Below are 17176 nucleotides of genomic sequence, written 5' to 3'. Positions count from 1 at the left end.
AAAGATTTACAAGCTAATAGTAGATTTGAAATATTGTAATATAGTGGATTTTAGAGGCCTTAGAGAGGAAGAAAAGAAAGAATGTGTAAATAATATTTTATGTAAAAAAATATCTGAGAAGTTAAGGGATATTACATGGTTGGTAGCAGTGAGGAGACTTCCAGTGAGATCTGTAGTGAAGTGGAGTTGTTTTGTGAAGACAAACATGTGCCCTATGCCAAAATGCCAGACAGAGGAAACTTTAGAACATTTTATTCTAGAGTGTTATCGTTCCCAAGAAGTATGGAGCAAAATGGAAAATTTAGGTGTTGAGATTAAAATTCATATGAAGTCCGTCTGTTTCGGTATTTTTGATGAAATCATGTCTAAAGATAAACATGACTTCTTGTGGTTAGTACTGTGTATTGTGAAGTCTAAATTATGGAAAACAAGATGCAGAATGACTATTGACCAACAGTTTGTTTCAGCAGAGAATGTTTATAAAAATATAAGAACTGAACTGAAAAGAATACGAACAATGAATATTTTATTTAAGGACTCTGAATTGTGGAAGATTTTAAAATTGTAAATGATTGTCTTGATAATGTAATGTAATTTCCATGTACTCTGATGAAGTTTAAATAAAATATTAAAAAGAAAAAAAGAAAAGGCGGCAAAGGTCTTGGAAAAGGAGGCGCTAAGCGTCACCGCAAAGTTCTCCGTGATAATATCCAGGGTATTACTAAACCCGCCATCCGCCGTTTGGCTCGCCGTGGCGGTGTGAAGCGTATTTCCGGCTTGATCTACGAGGAGACCCGCGGTGTGCTCAAGGTTTTCCTTGAGAACGTGATCCGTGATGCCGTCACCTACACCGAGCACGCCAAGAGAAAGACCGTCACCGCAATGGACGTGGTGTACGCTCTGAAACGCCAGGGACGCACCCTGTACGGATTCGGGGGTTAAACGTTCAGACCTCCACGCTAACACAACGTCTCTTTTAAGAGCCACACATATTTTCTACAAAAGAAAAAGTTCTCCTTTTTTATTATTAATATTGTTATTATTAGTAGTAGCACGTTCACTGATGCGTACATTTGCAAATCAGTCGTTTAGCCCCAAAAGCTTGAAATCATTATTATAAGTAAAAATAACACATTCACTTTATGTAGCCCTAAAAGCTTGGAATTATCATTAGTAATTTTAGTATTATTGTTTAGCTGTCATACGGCGTGTTTGCATACTACCAATGTACATCCATACTGTAGATTACACTACAATCATTAACACGATCTCTGTGTAAAATACAGTAAAACATTGTGCCCAAATGCCTCGCTTAAAAAACAAACAAAAAATATACATCTATCCTATCTATATATTTATATATAAAATGTAATAAAATATTGCTATTTATTTTTTTTATATTCGGTTTTAAAACATGTATCGACCTCAGATTAAGCGGGAACAGACAACAAAGAACAGATTCTAGTGAATGGGGCAGAAGGGGGCGTGGAACGGTATGTTCTCTGTCCAATAGAAACCCAGGACCTTGGACCAATCAGAGTTACTTGTTTCATCTTGTCTTACTCAGCATGCAGGGTTAATAAAGCGGGCGTGTAGAGCGTCTACATTCACTTGTAGTTTGTTCTAGAGGAAACAGCAGCATCATGCCTGAACCAGCGAAGGCCGCGCCCAAGAAGGGTTCCAAGAAAACCGTCCCCAAGACCGCCGGCAAAGGAGGCAAGAAGCGCAGAAAGTCCAGGAAGGAGAGCTACGCTATCTACGTGTACAAGGTCCTGAAACAGGTCCACCCTGATACCGGGATCTCCTCCAAGGCTATGGGCATCATGAACTCCTTCGTCAACGACATATTCGAGCGTATCGCTGGTGAGTCCTCTCGTCTGGCTCACTACAACAAGCGCTCCACCATTACCTCCAGGGAGATCCAGACCGCCGTGCGCCTGCTGCTTCCCGGTGAGCTGGCCAAGCACGCCGTGTCCGAGGGTACCAAGGCCGTCACCAAGTACACCAGCTCCAAGTAAAGCGCCTTAGTAGCTCTGGCAAACCAACGGCTCTTTTAAGAGCCACCCATCTTATCAAGTTAAGAGAATTTTCCTTTTTCTAAATATTATATCTGAATATGTTATACCCACTTTATCTAGCTAGTTTCCCATGTTTGTAATACTTGATTTTTTTTTATTTATTAATATATTACTAGTTTTGGGCACTGCTGTTTTTCACGAGTTGTCCACGACTGTCACTATGTGGTGAGTTTAGGAGATTACACAATAAAATATCACTGTACTCTTAAAAAAGATATTATAATACTAATAGCTGCTATTCTGTGGACTGTTACAGTTTTTGTGGACAGTTGGTTGTTCAACAGTATTTGAAAAAACATTTTTAAATGGTATCTTTTGTTGAGTTTTTATTACGCAATATTTACTCTGACCTTTTTGAATCCTGCACCTGAAAAATGACCCAAAGTATAAAAAAAACTAAAACTAATACTAGAACTGATAAAAACTACACTAAAACTAAGCATTAAAAAATTTAAAAGAACTAGCAAACCCACTATAAAAACAAGAGAAAAAAGTCACAATGAAATAAAACTAAACTATAATGAAAAATCCAAAACTATTATAACATTGATTCCTACATGTAATACATTAATGAATTCATTGTGAATATGCACAAGTTCATTTTGTCTAATGTAAGTGGTGGAGAAGGTACAGAATGTAGTCGAGTTAAAGTAGAGATGGGAGTGTCACCACTCTGTTCTCTCTACTGCTCTGGATACACTTAAAATATCGTCCCGTTATTAATGTTAGGATTGAAGTTTTGTTTAAGCTGACAGTGTAATGGTCAACTATTATCATTAAACAGCATTAAGTGGCTCCATTTATATGCATTCTGACATTTCAAAGTCAGACACATCTTGATTAAAGTGAAAGTGATCTTAGCTGTGTATCAATAAAATCCAAATAAGTAAAATAAGACATTTTATATGTCGGTGTCAGCTGTGTTAAAGCCATTTCTAAGTTAAACATTAGAAAGTGCAGCTTTATAAATAAGATGTATCAGATAAATAACTAAAATAGACTCTTTTTTGTGAGTGTTAGAAAGATCAGTAGAATGTGAATGTTGGAGCCATGTGTTGTTTTAGAAATGTGTCAGTACATGTGAACTTAAAGCTGACACGGTGATGTTCTGTAGATCTTACAGCACAAATATGTAGGAATGACTGAAATGAATGTCAGTGTGTTAAAATATTCTTCTTATTATCATCATTATTATTCTAAATTATGTTTTTTTTTTCTTCCATTTCAGCTGCATGACAGTTAAGCACCCTGGACTCGATCTAGTCCTGCTTGGTAGCTGTGTTTTACTCCGCACTAAACAGAGTAACAGAACAAAAACATGCCAGTAAAGAAGAGGGAGCAGTAAATTGCAGCGGTGGTTAAAATATAACGCTACTAATGCAAAAAAAAAAAAAGTCAGAAGAAATCAGTAATTATTATTCAGAATAATGTATCAATATCAATAATAAAATATTATTTTAGGTACTCAACACAGGGTAATTACAGGCATCTTAGGAAAGACATATTGTAAAATATTAACTGTAAATAATCATAATTACTCATAATAATCAATTTGTTTTTTTCTATTATAGTTGTTGTCGTAATAATAGTATTATTGGTGATGGTAGTAGTAGTAGTAACTTATAATATAACTAGTTACTTATAATGTTATGGAGAACCAATAGACAATTAGTGGAGCGTGGCTCCCATCTAGTGGCCAAAATGTGACAACACACGAACAAAATGTATATGTGTATAAGTGTTTTCTTTTATGTATGTATTTATTTTATGTATTTGTGTGTGTGTGTGTTTGTGTGTGTGTGTATACACACATTTTACTCAAACACACACAGATACTACTAATAAACAAAAGTGCTGTAAGAACTGGTGACAAACATACACAATACACAACACAGAATTGCAGGACTGCAGTCTGAGTCCAACACTGTTTAATATCTACATAAATGAATTAGTGTGCAGCCCCCGGACTCACTCTGCAGGACGGGGAAGTAAAATTTCTACTCTATGCAGCTGCACCTTGACCTGTTGGAGCAGTACTGCCAGAACTGGGCCCTAGCAGTAAATCTGAAGAAAACAAAAATGATGGTGTTCCAAAAACAAACCTAGATGTCAGGAATACATGGCACCAGTTTACCATGGTCAGCACTGCCCTGGAGCACACAATGCAGTACACTTACCTTGGTCTCATCATTACATTTACATTTTCAGCATTTAGCAGACGCGTTTATCCAAAGCGACTTACAGTACAGTTACAATATACAATCTGAGCAATTGAGGGTTAAGGGCCTTGCTCAAGGGCCCAACAGCAGCAACCTGTCAGTGGTGGGGCTTGAACCAGCAACCTTCTGATTACTAGTCCAGTACCCTAACCACTAGGCTACGGCTGTACTCATTACTGAATCAGTGAGTTTCAGCATGGCAGTGAATGCACTAAAGGAAAAAGCCGGCAGAGGCCTGTACACAATCAGGAGGAGATTTTACAACATTGACATCCCCACCTCAATGGAGTAAATTATTTGTTAGTGTGATACAGCCCGTTGCACTGTACGGGAGTGAAGTATGGGGTCCACTCAATTTTTTACAGTTCTATTAAATGGTACAAACATCCAACAGAAACCCTGCATGTTCATTTCTGTAGAATGATTTTATAAGTCCAAAGGAAAACACCGACCATCACCTGCAGGGCAGAAATAGGCCGAATTTAAACATACAAAAAAGATCTCAACATTTCTTGATACACCTAAAGTCAAGTCCCAAAGAGTCACTACAATTTAAAGCACTGCAGCACATACAGGCCTCACCATAGATCACAGCACTGTCCAACAGCTCATAGCTAACAGTAAGAACAGGTATCTAGAACACTGGGAGAACCAAATCCAATCTCACAGTAGACTAGAATACCATCGTGAAATAAAAAGTAAATATAAACTGGAGCCACATCTTACAGTGGAGACAGAGATGCACTTCCTTCTTCACTGCCAAAAATTCAAACCAACACAAGAAAATGTCACAGACAGATTTAAACAACAAATCCCTCACTGCACAGTACCTGAGACACACACACACACACCTATATATGTTTATTAAGAACATTTTTATATCCTCTGTATATCGTTATGTAAATTAGACAAATTATTTTTTATTGTCTATTATTTGTGTTCTCTGTTCAGTTTTACTGTTTATAGTTTGTACTGCTTTGGGAATATTGTTTTCTACTGTCATGCCTACAGAGCTACTTGAATCTGAATCTACATATTACATAAATAACAGCAGTCAGAAACTGAGCATCATGTTAGGAGAGGAGAAGGAGAGAAGCACTGTAGCAGCTCAGTATGTATCTGCCTGCAACAGTCTGAGAGACACGGACTGATACACCCGAACAGAGGAACAGTCTGAATTAACCCACAAAGAGAAAGTGTTCCATATATACATGTCTTTTATCTTTAAATTTTAAATTTTTTTTATTTATATTTCCTTTTTTCCCCCTGTATATACATTCATATTCTGTCTTTTCAATGCTTTAGCAATACTGTAAGTATTACAACAGTCACGCTAATAAAGCTCTTGGAATGAAATAGAGAGAGAAAAAAACAGATATAGAGATAAAGATTATTTATTTATTCATTTAAATTATTATTATTATTGTATGGTTATTTATTTATTTTTACTTTTTTAAGCACCACACCATATGTGGAATAATAATCATAAGCACTAGCTGTAGTAGTAGTAGGGCTTTTTTTTCCTGTTGTATTTGTTTTTGTTTTAGGCCATCAATCCTGTGATAATTTTATTCTTGCTCTTCTTCTGTTATTATGACATCATCATCATCATCATCATCATTATTTTCATCATCATCACTAAACATGGACATACAGTCCAATGAGAATTTGTCACACATGAGGCACAAGAAAACAGATAATTTAATATCTGCAAATGATACGTAAAGACGAAAAGCCTTATTAATTTAAATGTTTTTAAATAAACATCAACCTCTATTTTTTCTTTTAAAATTATTTTAATTTAATTATAAAGAGGATATGATCTCAGTCTTTTACCGATCCCTAAAGAGTTCTCTCTTCTCCCTGAAGTATTTTTACTAATCATCAAATCATCTGTTTTAAAGAAGAAAAACTCATCATTCTATAAATAAAAGACATTTAAACATGTACATATATGTAAATAACATTATAACAGTAATACTTCCTCTAATTAGTGCCTTAATGTCCCGATAGCAATCTATTACGTGCCTTTTGCCGGACGCTGTGCGTGGGGCCCCCCGTATTTTGGGCCTCAGATCGCCTCTGCTTTCGGTACCCAGGGTCCCCGGCCCGAGGCCGGCAGGGGCCCGCAACCCGTCCGGCTCTGCCACCCCAGAATTGTATTTCTGTATTGCAAATGGGATGACATGTATTACTACAGTATATTGCAAGTAGGACTTATGTCGCAACTGGAATGAGATCCTATATCATTACAGTATATTGCAAGTGAGATTCAGAATATATTGCAAATGGGATAAGTCTATTTATGATTATATAAGCAAATTTTGACAAACACACACACACACACACACACACACATATATATATATATATATATATATATATATATATATATCAGTGGCGATTTCTGTAAGACTGCAAGGGAAGCTCAGCTTCCCCTAAAATGTCAAAAATTAAATGGTCAAATATGTACAGTTGTGTTAACATTTCATTGACTACAAATGCGTTAGAACACGTTCATCTTGAAGACGAGTTCATTCAGAATCAGCTACTTACCACAAATCGACTCGATTTTGTTAACTCATACATTCATGCATTTACCCGCAGACGCTGAGCGTCTCTTTGCTTCTATGGGGCTGCATGGGCGGGACTTCGAAACTTGCCGGTCATTGGATAAATGCCACGATTTTGTCCCGCCCCCGGACGCTGAGCGTCTCTGGGGGTGAATGAGCTGTGGGCGGGTCTGGACGCTGAGCTTCTGCAAGATGATTGGAGGATCAGTCGAAAGGCTGAATCCCGTTTTGATTGACAGCTGTCGCTGGGAGCTTCAGTACCATCGCGGATTTTGCGAGTGAAGTCGGAAGACAAACTGCAACCCATTTCATGCCATTTTCTTGAAAACTAACAAAGGGGAGAATTTATACATTTATATATAAATAAATTGACAAATTTTATGATGTAAGCCGACAATGAGCTTCCCCTCTTTGAAAGACCAGCAGCCGCCACTATATTTTTTACCTATGCGATATATTGGAAATGGGAATGTCAGATCTCAGGTTTGGAGCGAGGTAGGACTTCCAAATCTGCGTTCCTCTCTAAGTCTCCACCTCCCCAACCTATGGTGCAAGTTTGAAAAAGATCAGAGAAACAAAGAAAAAAATTGGACCAAAAAATCTCTTAAGGGTTTTGGTCATATTATACTGGTTTTGGACCAAATAAAAATAAAAATAAACTCATCCCATTTCCAATATAATAAAGGCATGACAAATATACAGCTTTTGGACAGTGAAAAGTCATCCCATTTGCAATATATTGAATACTTGAGTGGGGTCCCATAAGCAGCATACAGTAGTGAAGGCCCAAATGCTTATTTTTCACACTTCCCAAGGGTCTACAGACACGAAACACATACCAATGGATTCATCTTGATGAGTAGATGTCATTTGACACCAGAAACGGCAGCTAATTCCGCTGGAAATTGCCGAAAATCGCCCCGTTTTTTATTATGTAATTAATTTTTTTACTAAATTAACATGTTTATCGGGCACTTTGTTGGACAAATTTGGTACCCATGCACTCGGGAGGACTCCTAGATTACGATTCAATCGAGTCCCGGTGTCAGTGTTTGACTGTTTATTCCCGCCAAGCCTATGAGGCCTTTGTTAGCAACCGAATGCTAATGACACTCGTTTTTCATACTTCCCGGTGGTCAACATGCAAGATACACATATCAATAGATTTATCTCGATGAGTAGATGCTGTTTGACACCAGCAGCTTGAGCTAACGTTTTTATAACGTTTAGCTACTAAATTAACATGTTTATTGGGCACTTAGGTAGACAAATTTGGTATGGTTACACTCGGGAAAACTCGTAGTTTGTAATGCAAACAAGTTTTGTTGTCCTAGAGGTTCTGGAACCTTTAGAAATGGTTCAAAGTCAGGCAAAAGAAACACAGGAAGGCCTTAAAAATGTTCAAGTGGACCTAGGGCTTCCAGATTTTTCACACTGCTTCTAGAGGTGTCCACAGCCCACACATTCGAGTTTTGAGTCGATCGGACCTTTCAAAGCAGTGTTACATAGAGCGTGTAAGAATCTGAATGGGAATAAATTGGGATTTGGACGTGTCCAAACGGGGTAGCAAGGTCCGATGGGTCCGAAATTTTGGCGACATTGTCGACATAGGCTCCAGATAAACATACTCAAATTTGGAAGCGTTCGGGCATTCCGAAGTATTTTTTATTGGGGCAACGATTCGAGCAAAATCCATGCAGACTTGCACCTTGGCCTTATGCCTTTCTCAGTGAAGGAGGAGAAATACTGAAAGGCCTTAAAAATCTTCATGTGGACCTAGAGCTTTCAGATTTTTCAGACTACTTCTAGAGGTGTTGACTGCCCACATAGTTGAGTTTTAAGTCAAACGGCCCAAGTGGTGTCCAAAAAGTTATTATGGGATTTGAATGGGAATATATTGGAATTGGAACGTGTCCAAACAGGCTCTAGAAAGGTCAGACGAGTCCGAAATTTCGGCTACATTGTCATCAGAGGCTCTAGATAAACATACTCAAATTTGGAACCGTTCAGGCATTCCAAAGTATTTTTTTTCTGGACAACGATTCGAGCAAAATCCATGCAGACTTGCTATGTTTTCTTAAGGTCAGCACTTAGAATTTCAAGTACTAAACTTTACTAAAGCCCCTGGGAGAACTGCAAATCCTTTTTAGGTGCTGGGTCAACCACGAAAGGTACTTCAGACAAAGATGACACTCAACGATACCCATTTTCAAAGGCTGCTTCTCAGATTAAAACTGAACACACATATAAAAAGAGTTGTTGCATCCGAAAATATGTATTTACAAACACATGACAATCTTCTTCTTCTCCTGGGCCTTTTTCCCGCTCGGTTGCGGGGTCAGCTCTTCGGCGGATCATGATCCGCACATTGATTTGGCACAGCTTTTACGCCGGATTCCCTTCCTGGCACGACCCTCCTATTTTATCCGGGCTTGGGACCGGCACTACAATGCACTGGTTTGTGCATCTAGCGGCTAGGTATCTATAGGACAATTCAGTGTTTCCAATTAGCCTCGTGGCATGTCTTTGGACTGCGGGAGTAAATCGGAGCACCCAGAGGAAACCCACGCGGACACGGGGAGAACATGCAAACTCTGCACAGAAAGGACCCGGACCGCCCCACCTTGGGATTGAACCCAGGACCTTCTTGTTGTGAGGCGACAGTGCTACCCACTAAGCCACCGTGCCGCCCTACAAACACATGACAATAATTAGCCAAAAATGCAACACGGGTCATTCCCATGCATATGTCCATGTTTTTCCACTGCCCCTTTTTATATCAGCCATTTCTAGCATGTTCTTTTGTCAAAGCATCTATGTTACACCCAATTCTGATGAGGCCGGACTGACCCATGGGTCCAAGCCCTTTCACATCCTGATGGAAGTACCCTTATTTGACTGACTGAAAAGCTGACCAAGTGAAACTCTTTAGTCATTCTGAGTGACTTGATCACTATTTATCAACTCTTCAGAGCTGTGATCCAAGAGCTTGCCAATGCATCACAGCCACCCGATAGATATCTAGCATGGTAAATATCTGTACCTATCAGTGGGTGGTGAATAACCATCAAACCAACCTAGGATGGTAAATGTACAGTATTCACACATCAGGGTATTTCATGGTTTTTTTAAATAAATGAGCAGGAAAATGTCCACTGAGGAGGACATTGGTCTAGTGATCAACTGGATTAAGTTGGCTGTAAACTCCCTGCTTTCTGACATTTTTCATCTTCTGCTTTGAATATCCTTGCAGCTCCAGTTGAATTATGGGATAGATTAACGATTAACTTGCTTGGTTCTCATACTTTAAAATGTTTGACGATACAGTTCCACATCTGGGGATTTTTTGTATGTACTGTACTGTTTAATTAATACTACTGCTTTCATTTACTGTTATGTATACATATACAACAGTAATAATCAAATTACATTGACATTTATGGCATTTGGCAGACGCTCTTATCCAGAGCGACTTACATTTATGCAATTTTTGTACATTTATGCAGGACTGGGTGTGGGGGAGGGGCAAGAACATAAGCTTTCCAAGTAAACTTCAGGATCAGGTTTTCTCTTTTCAAATTGAATGACAGAGCACAAATATTCAAATCACACTATAAAGATGTCCTACATGTTATATAAATACATAATACGCAGTGGTTTGGGCACAGCTAGCTGAATTCCATGTTTTGTTATTGGTTTAAACGTCTTAATGTCTCTTGTATGGGATAGAAATTTGAACAATATTTTTTCTGTATGTAACTAAAAGAAAAAAAAGTTAGCTTTTTAATGCATTATTACTTTTATACCAGGCACATTGTGTTTTTTTTCCCTAGTACTTACATTCAGCAAGTAAAAAGTAATCATGCATTAAAATGTGCAGCACTTTGTTTCCTGTAGAGAATGTGTAAACTTATTTTTCTTTTTGTATTTTACTTACTTTTACAAAATCAGTAAAACATGGAATTTGATCAGAAGTATCCATTTGTTCTATACATGTAGTTCATGCTAAATTATTTAGCACAATGTGTTGTTATCTACTGTATCTGATGTAAAAGCATCAGTAAAAATAAATAGCATTAAATATAGTGTAGTGTTGTGGTGGGACCTTTCATACTGCGTTCATGTCACACTGGTTTGTGCATCTTCAGATCCAGAGCATAACAGGTCCAGAGTCAGGGTGGGGGAGGGGATAGAGAGAGAGCAATTAAGCACCTGTGAACTACTAATGCTACGTTCAAGACACACTGAAATTGTTTATTAACTTGATCTGTATGAATATATTTTATTCTGAACTGGAGAACTGCTAGGCCCTCTTTTGTTTTAGTAATTATTTTGAAGTCATACAACAATTTGAGCTCCTTCTGAGTTAATTAAGCCATCCCCTGACCTGATAATTGATATTATTAAAAAGAATGTTGTATTTTCTTGAATGTACAGATTTCTACAACACATTAAAGCGTTTAATAAAGTGTCTCTGAAGCTGTGTTTGGGTAATGATTTTATGGGAGAGTGATTAACTTCATGAGAAGTAAATTGGCACTGAAACATTTGATAAAACACCCCGCCATCATAAACGCACGTGTGCAGTTCAGCACTTTCTCTGTGCACCTTGAACGCATCATTATAATCATGCTCGGTGCGCGCGAGACACGGAGGTTTCAGAGGCTGCGCGAGCATCATCAGCGCTGTGTGGAGCGGCACGAGCTGGAGTCCCGAGAGAGGAACAGACTGGAGCACGAGGAAAGTGTGAAGCTGCTGCAGGTAAGACCTGTTTTACTCTTCTATTCAACTGTAAACTCAGGCTGTACTCAGAGCTTTAATCCGTCCAACACACAACACATACTGATGCTTTCACCTCGTTTTTCACCTGCATGACTTGGTATTTAAACAAATGAGGGTTTAAATGTAGATAAAACACACACAGGTGTGAATGTAATCATGTGTTTTAGCAGTTTGAGTCTACAGTCAGTGATGGTTTTGTACTGGATACCTTTAAATTCAGGTGTTCCTAAAATGTAGATTCCCGCGTGTAACTAAGTGGGGTGGGGGAGGGTAAAGTGCACCATGAGCTCTGTGATAACACGCACTTACATTTAGGTTCATCTGTTTTTTTTTTTTTCTGTTTGTTTGTTGACCTGAAGCAAAATTATTTTACTGATATTTCAAATGTGTACTAAACTTTACAGAGAATGGACAAACAAGAGGATAAACAAGAGGATAAACAAGAGGATAAACAAGAGGATAAACAAGAGGATAAACAAGAGGACAACATGGTATGTATTTATTTTGACATGTATTCTTTTCATGTGAACTATAAATAGAATTTGATTAAAAAAACTACTTAATCTGTTTATTGAACATTTTATTAAATGTAGGATTCACTTTCTAAAATTGAGTGAGTTGCTCTAGGGCAGGGGTCCCCATCATGAAATTATATATATATATATATATATATATATATATATATATATACTGTATATGATATTTACCAAGAACCAAAAATAAATCAATCACATATTTTCTATTTGTAGGGGTACCATCTCTGTAGAAATGTAATAACACAACTTGCATATCCAAAGACAAATTCAATTTAAGTTTTTCATTCAAAAACCGAACCATTTCATGCCAAAACATAGATACAATGGGACATAAAAAAAAAAGAAAGATGCTCAATATTTCTTTGTCTCCATTACAGAAAGAACAACAATAATCTATATCCAGTCTGAATCTTTCCAAAGTAACCGTAGCAGGATAAATCTTATGTATTATCCTAAAAAATTCTTCTTTAGTTTTATTCGCAATACAATATCGTTTAAGTACACTCCAAGTATCGTCCCATATTAAGTCAGGAAACATTGAGATCCATAAAGATTTTGAAGGAGGAGTATAATAATAATTAAATAAGGATCGGACCATTTTATTGCTACATTTATCATTAATAATATCAATGTCACCCAGAAACAAGTGTTTGTTTATTGTGTTTATGTCTATATAATGATTTGTGCTGTAGTTTTTAAATAAAGACAAACTCTTGTCAGATATTGATTCTAAAACCATTAAGTATTCTTTATCTGAAATTTGGCAGTTAAACTTGAGACGAAGCTCATTAATACTTAAAAAGTTATTATCTGTATTCAACAGCTGACAAACTAGTAGAAAATTAGCTTGAAACCAGTTCTTAAAAAAGAAAGATTTATTCTGATGAGTGATGTACTTGTTCTTCCAAATGAAAAAGTTGTGTGGAGAGAAGTTGTGTTTATAGACCAAGCACCATGTTTGTAGCACTTGTTTGTGGAATCTAGATAGCATAATAGGTAATTTATTAATATCAAAGTTACATTTCAAAAGGAAAGTTATCCCTCTGAGTTGTTCAAATAAGTATTGGGGGAATATATTCCACAGTGAAGAGCTAGTTTTAATAAAGTTTTTTAACCAGTTAATCTTAAAAGTGTAGTTTGAAGTGGAATAATCTAATACATTTAAACCACCTTGTTCATAAAGATTGGATATAATATCCTTCTTTAAATAACGGGGCTTGTTTTTCCAAACAAAATTAATCATTAATGTGTCCATGTTTTTGGCAACATTATTTGGTACAAATAATGCCTGAGACAAATAAGCTGCTCTTGAAAGTCCTTCAGATTTAGATAACAAAACACGTCCTTCTGGATACGAGCTGTGTGATGCTGGAGGATCCTCCTCCTCTGTTGCTATTTCATATCTACCAGTGATCAGTGAAGTCTCTTACACGCTTTCTGGCCATTTATAGTAGCTCTTTCATGCTTATCTACTAATACTAACTCATTATTACTCTACTAATACTAACTCACTCATTATCACTCCAGTAATACTCACTCACTCATTATTACTCCACTAATACTCACTCATGCTCATTATTACTCCACTAATACTCACTCATTATTACTCCAGTAATACTCACTCATACTCATAATTACTCTACTAATACTCACTCACTCATTATTACTCTACTAATACTCATTATTACTCCAGTAATACTCACTCATGCTCATTATTACTCCACTAATACTCACTCATTGATTATTACTCTACTAATACTCACTCATAGTCATAATTACTCTACTAATACTCACTCGCTGATTATTACTCAACTAATACTCACTCATACTCATTATTACTTTACTAATACTCATTCACTCATTATTACCCCACTAATACTCACTCATACTCATTATTACACCACTAATACTCATTCACTCATTATTACCCCACTAATACTCACTCACTCATTATTACTTCACTAATACTCACTCACTCATTATTACTCTACTAATACTCACTCACTTATTATTACTCCAGTAATACTCACCCATACTCATTATTACTCTACTTATACTCACTCACTCATTATTACTCCAGTAATACTCACTCATACTCATTATTACTCTACTAATACTCACTAATGAGTGAGTGAGTATTACTGGAGTAATAATGAGTGAGTGAGTATTAGTATAGTAATTATGAATATGGGTGAGTATTAGTAGAGTAATAATGAGTGAGTGAGTATTAGTATAGTAATTATGAATATGGGTGAGTATTAGTAGAGTAATAATGAGTGAGTGAGTATTAGTATAGTAATTATGAATATGGGTGAGTATTAGAGTAATAATGAGTGAGTGAGTATTAGTAGAGTAATAATGAGTATGAGTGAGTATTGGTAGAGTAATAAAGCTAACGCGGTCCCTCATTATCAGATATTAATCAATTAATGCACAATATGTCAACCTTTGTTCTCACTGTTGACCGCTGGTCGAGTCTCTCACCACACCATGCATAACGCTGATGTGCAAAGTGATTTCCAAAATGGCAGTTCTACAGGAGACGGCAAAAAAGGTCTTAAATTTGAATGGAAATTCATGTAAAAAAATCATTCCAAGTACTTTTGGAGCATTTCTAGTAATGTGTTTATTCTTTTATGCTTTGTTCAAATTGTGCAAAAAATAAAAACGTAAATAGAGACACAGAATTTTCTTTGGAAAGCATTTGATACACTTTACTAAAAAACAACAAACCAATAGCAAACAATCATCCTGCAGTAATAAACTCTTTCTTTGCTACCACAGAAATCAGGGGAGAGCGCGAACACAGTCCCCCACTATCAGAAATGATGCAGTCGAGATTCCCACATTTGGGGAATTCGCAGCGGTCAGCACAACCGGAGTGCAATGGCTGAGCCTCACCCTGGGTGAACCACCTTCTTGATCATGGTCTCGCCCCTGCCAGGTAAGTATGAGGTCCAGAAGCACCGCCGAACAGAGACACCGAATCACACACCGTTCAAACTCACAGTGAGCTCCACTCGATAATGAGGGACCGCGTTCGCTTTCCCGTGATTTCTGTGGTAGCAAAGAAAGAGCTTGTAGATTTAAGCCGACCGTATTCATTTAGTTTCTTGTTCTGAATGATTTTCATTCTGATTCGTTGTTCTTTTGCGTGCAGCTCCGAACGATAAGACGGATTTGTGGTGTTTTTGCGTTGGAAAAAAAAAGTGGTTGTCCAGAGCTATTTTTGGAAAGGCAGCATTCACATAAAAAGCTTGTTGATACAAACGTTAAAGAGACCGGTGTTTTAGATCAGCTTCAGCACTGGGCACATAATTAGCCGTTTGCACTATTTCTTAGGCTAATTTGACCGTTTCATGATTGAGCTATGTGAAAGGGCATGCTTGTCAGGTGGATTTTGAAAAAAACCGTAGCACCTGGAGGAAAACCATGCAGACAAAGGGAGAACATGCAAACTCCTCCTGTGGAACTTTTGGAGAATTGTAAAAAAAAAAAAAAAAAAAGTTATATGATATGATAATGCAAGATCTTGTGACCATGTTGAAAAAATTGTGATGTTGCCTTCTTGTGGCACTTTTAAAGAACTGTTAAAATTAGTTATGATATGGCAATATGAGATCTTGGTAAAAAAAAAATCTTGTGATGTTGCCCTGTTTTGGCACTTTTGAAGAATTGTAAAAAAGTCATTTGAAATGTTAATACACTATATTGCCAAAGGTTTTTACACACCCATCCAAATAATTGAATTCAGGTGTTCCAATCACTTCCATGGCCACATGTGTATAAAATCAAGCACCTAGGCATGCAGACTGCTTCTACAAACTGTAGTGAAAGAATGGGTCTCAGGAGCTCAGTGAATTCAAGCATGGTACTGTAATAAGATGCCACCTGTGCAACAAGTCCAGTCATGAAATTTCCTCGCTACTAAATATTCCACAATCGACTGTCAGTGCTATTATAACAAAGTGGAAGCGATTGGGAACAACAGCCATGAAGTGTTAGTGCCATGTAAAATAACAGAGCTGAGGCTCATAGTGCACAGAGGTTGCCAATTTTCTGCAGAGTCAATTGCTACAGACCTCCAAACTTCATGTGGCCTTCAGATTAGCTCAAGAACAGTGTGTAGAGCTTCATAGAATGCAGCCGAGCAGCTGCATCCAAGCCTTACATCACCAAGCATAATGCAACGCATCGGATGCAGTGGTGTAGAGCACACCGCCACTGGACTCTAGAGCAGTGGAGACGTGTTCTATAGAGTGACGAATCACGCTTCTCTATCTGGCAACCCGATGGATGAGTCTGGGTTTGGCGGTTGCCAGGAGAACGGTACTTGTCTGACTGCTTTGTGTCAAGTGTAAAGTGTGGTGGAGGGGGGATTATGGTGTGGGGGTGTTTTTCAGGAGTTGGGCTCGGCCCCTTAGTTCCAGTGAAAGGAACTCTTAATGCTTCAGCATACCAAGAGATTGTGGACAATTTCATGCTCCCAACTTTGTGTTCCCAGTTTGGGGATGGTCCCTTCCTGTTCCAACATGACTGTGCACCAGAGATAATGCATAAAGACTTAGACGAGCGAGTTTGGTGTGGAAGAACTCGACTGGTCTTCACAGAGTCCTGACCTCAACTTGATAGAACACCTTTGGGATGAATTAGAGCTGAGACTGCGAGCCAGGCCTTCTCGTCCAACATCAGTATCTGACCTCACAAATGCGCTTCTGAAAGAATGGTCAAAATTCCCATAAACACACTCCTAAACCTTGTGGAAAGCCTTCTTTGAAGAGTTGAAGCTGTTATAGCTGCTAAGGGTGGGCCGACATCATATTAAACCCTATGGATTAAGAATTATACGTCACTCAAGTTCATATAGGTGTGAAGGCAGGTGAGCGATATTAAGGCAATATATTATATGTCTTGTGACCATAATAGAAAAAATATTTGTAATGTCGCCCTCTTAGAACACTTTTGGAGAATTGTTAAAAAAAATAACA

At 37.6% G+C, this 17176-nt stretch overlaps 3 protein-coding genes and 1 non-coding gene across 4 annotated transcripts in view; 2 read left to right on the top strand and 2 right to left on the bottom strand.

Annotated features, from left to right (window-relative positions):
- Positions 1–17176, bottom strand: part of LOC134328786 (uncharacterized) — a 765451-nt gene that overhangs the window by 496460 nt on the left and 251815 nt on the right. The window lies entirely within an intron of this gene.
- Positions 1–17176, top strand: part of LOC134329498 (zinc finger protein 420-like) — a 150033-nt gene that overhangs the window by 88313 nt on the left and 44544 nt on the right. The window lies entirely within an intron of this gene.
- Positions 1632–3478, top strand: LOC134329010 (histone H2B-like). Its single transcript, XM_063010252.1, has 2 exons — positions 1632–2076; positions 3307–3478. The coding sequence occupies exon 1, from the start codon at positions 1644–1646 to the stop codon at positions 2016–2018; it is 375 nt and encodes a 124-aa protein (XP_062866322.1). The 5' UTR covers positions 1632–1643; the 3' UTR covers positions 2019–2076; positions 3307–3478.
- LOC134329686 (U1 spliceosomal RNA) lies at positions 14977–15140 on the bottom strand. Its single transcript, XR_010014910.1, has one exon. It is a non-coding gene; the product is annotated as a U1 spliceosomal RNA (small nuclear RNA).

Source organism: Trichomycterus rosablanca, chromosome 15 (genome assembly GCF_030014385.1).
Source record: "Trichomycterus rosablanca isolate fTriRos1 chromosome 15, fTriRos1.hap1, whole genome shotgun sequence".
Classification (NCBI taxonomy): domain Eukaryota; kingdom Metazoa; phylum Chordata; class Actinopteri; order Siluriformes; family Trichomycteridae; genus Trichomycterus; species Trichomycterus rosablanca.
This window is presented reverse-complemented; position numbering and strand designations above follow the sequence as displayed.

Bases quoted from the DNA above. Each gene is read 5' to 3' on its own strand.
- LOC134329010 (XM_063010252.1), top strand. From the start codon at position 1,644: ATGCCTGAACCAGCGAAGGCCGCGCCCAAGAAGGGTTCCAAGAAAACC.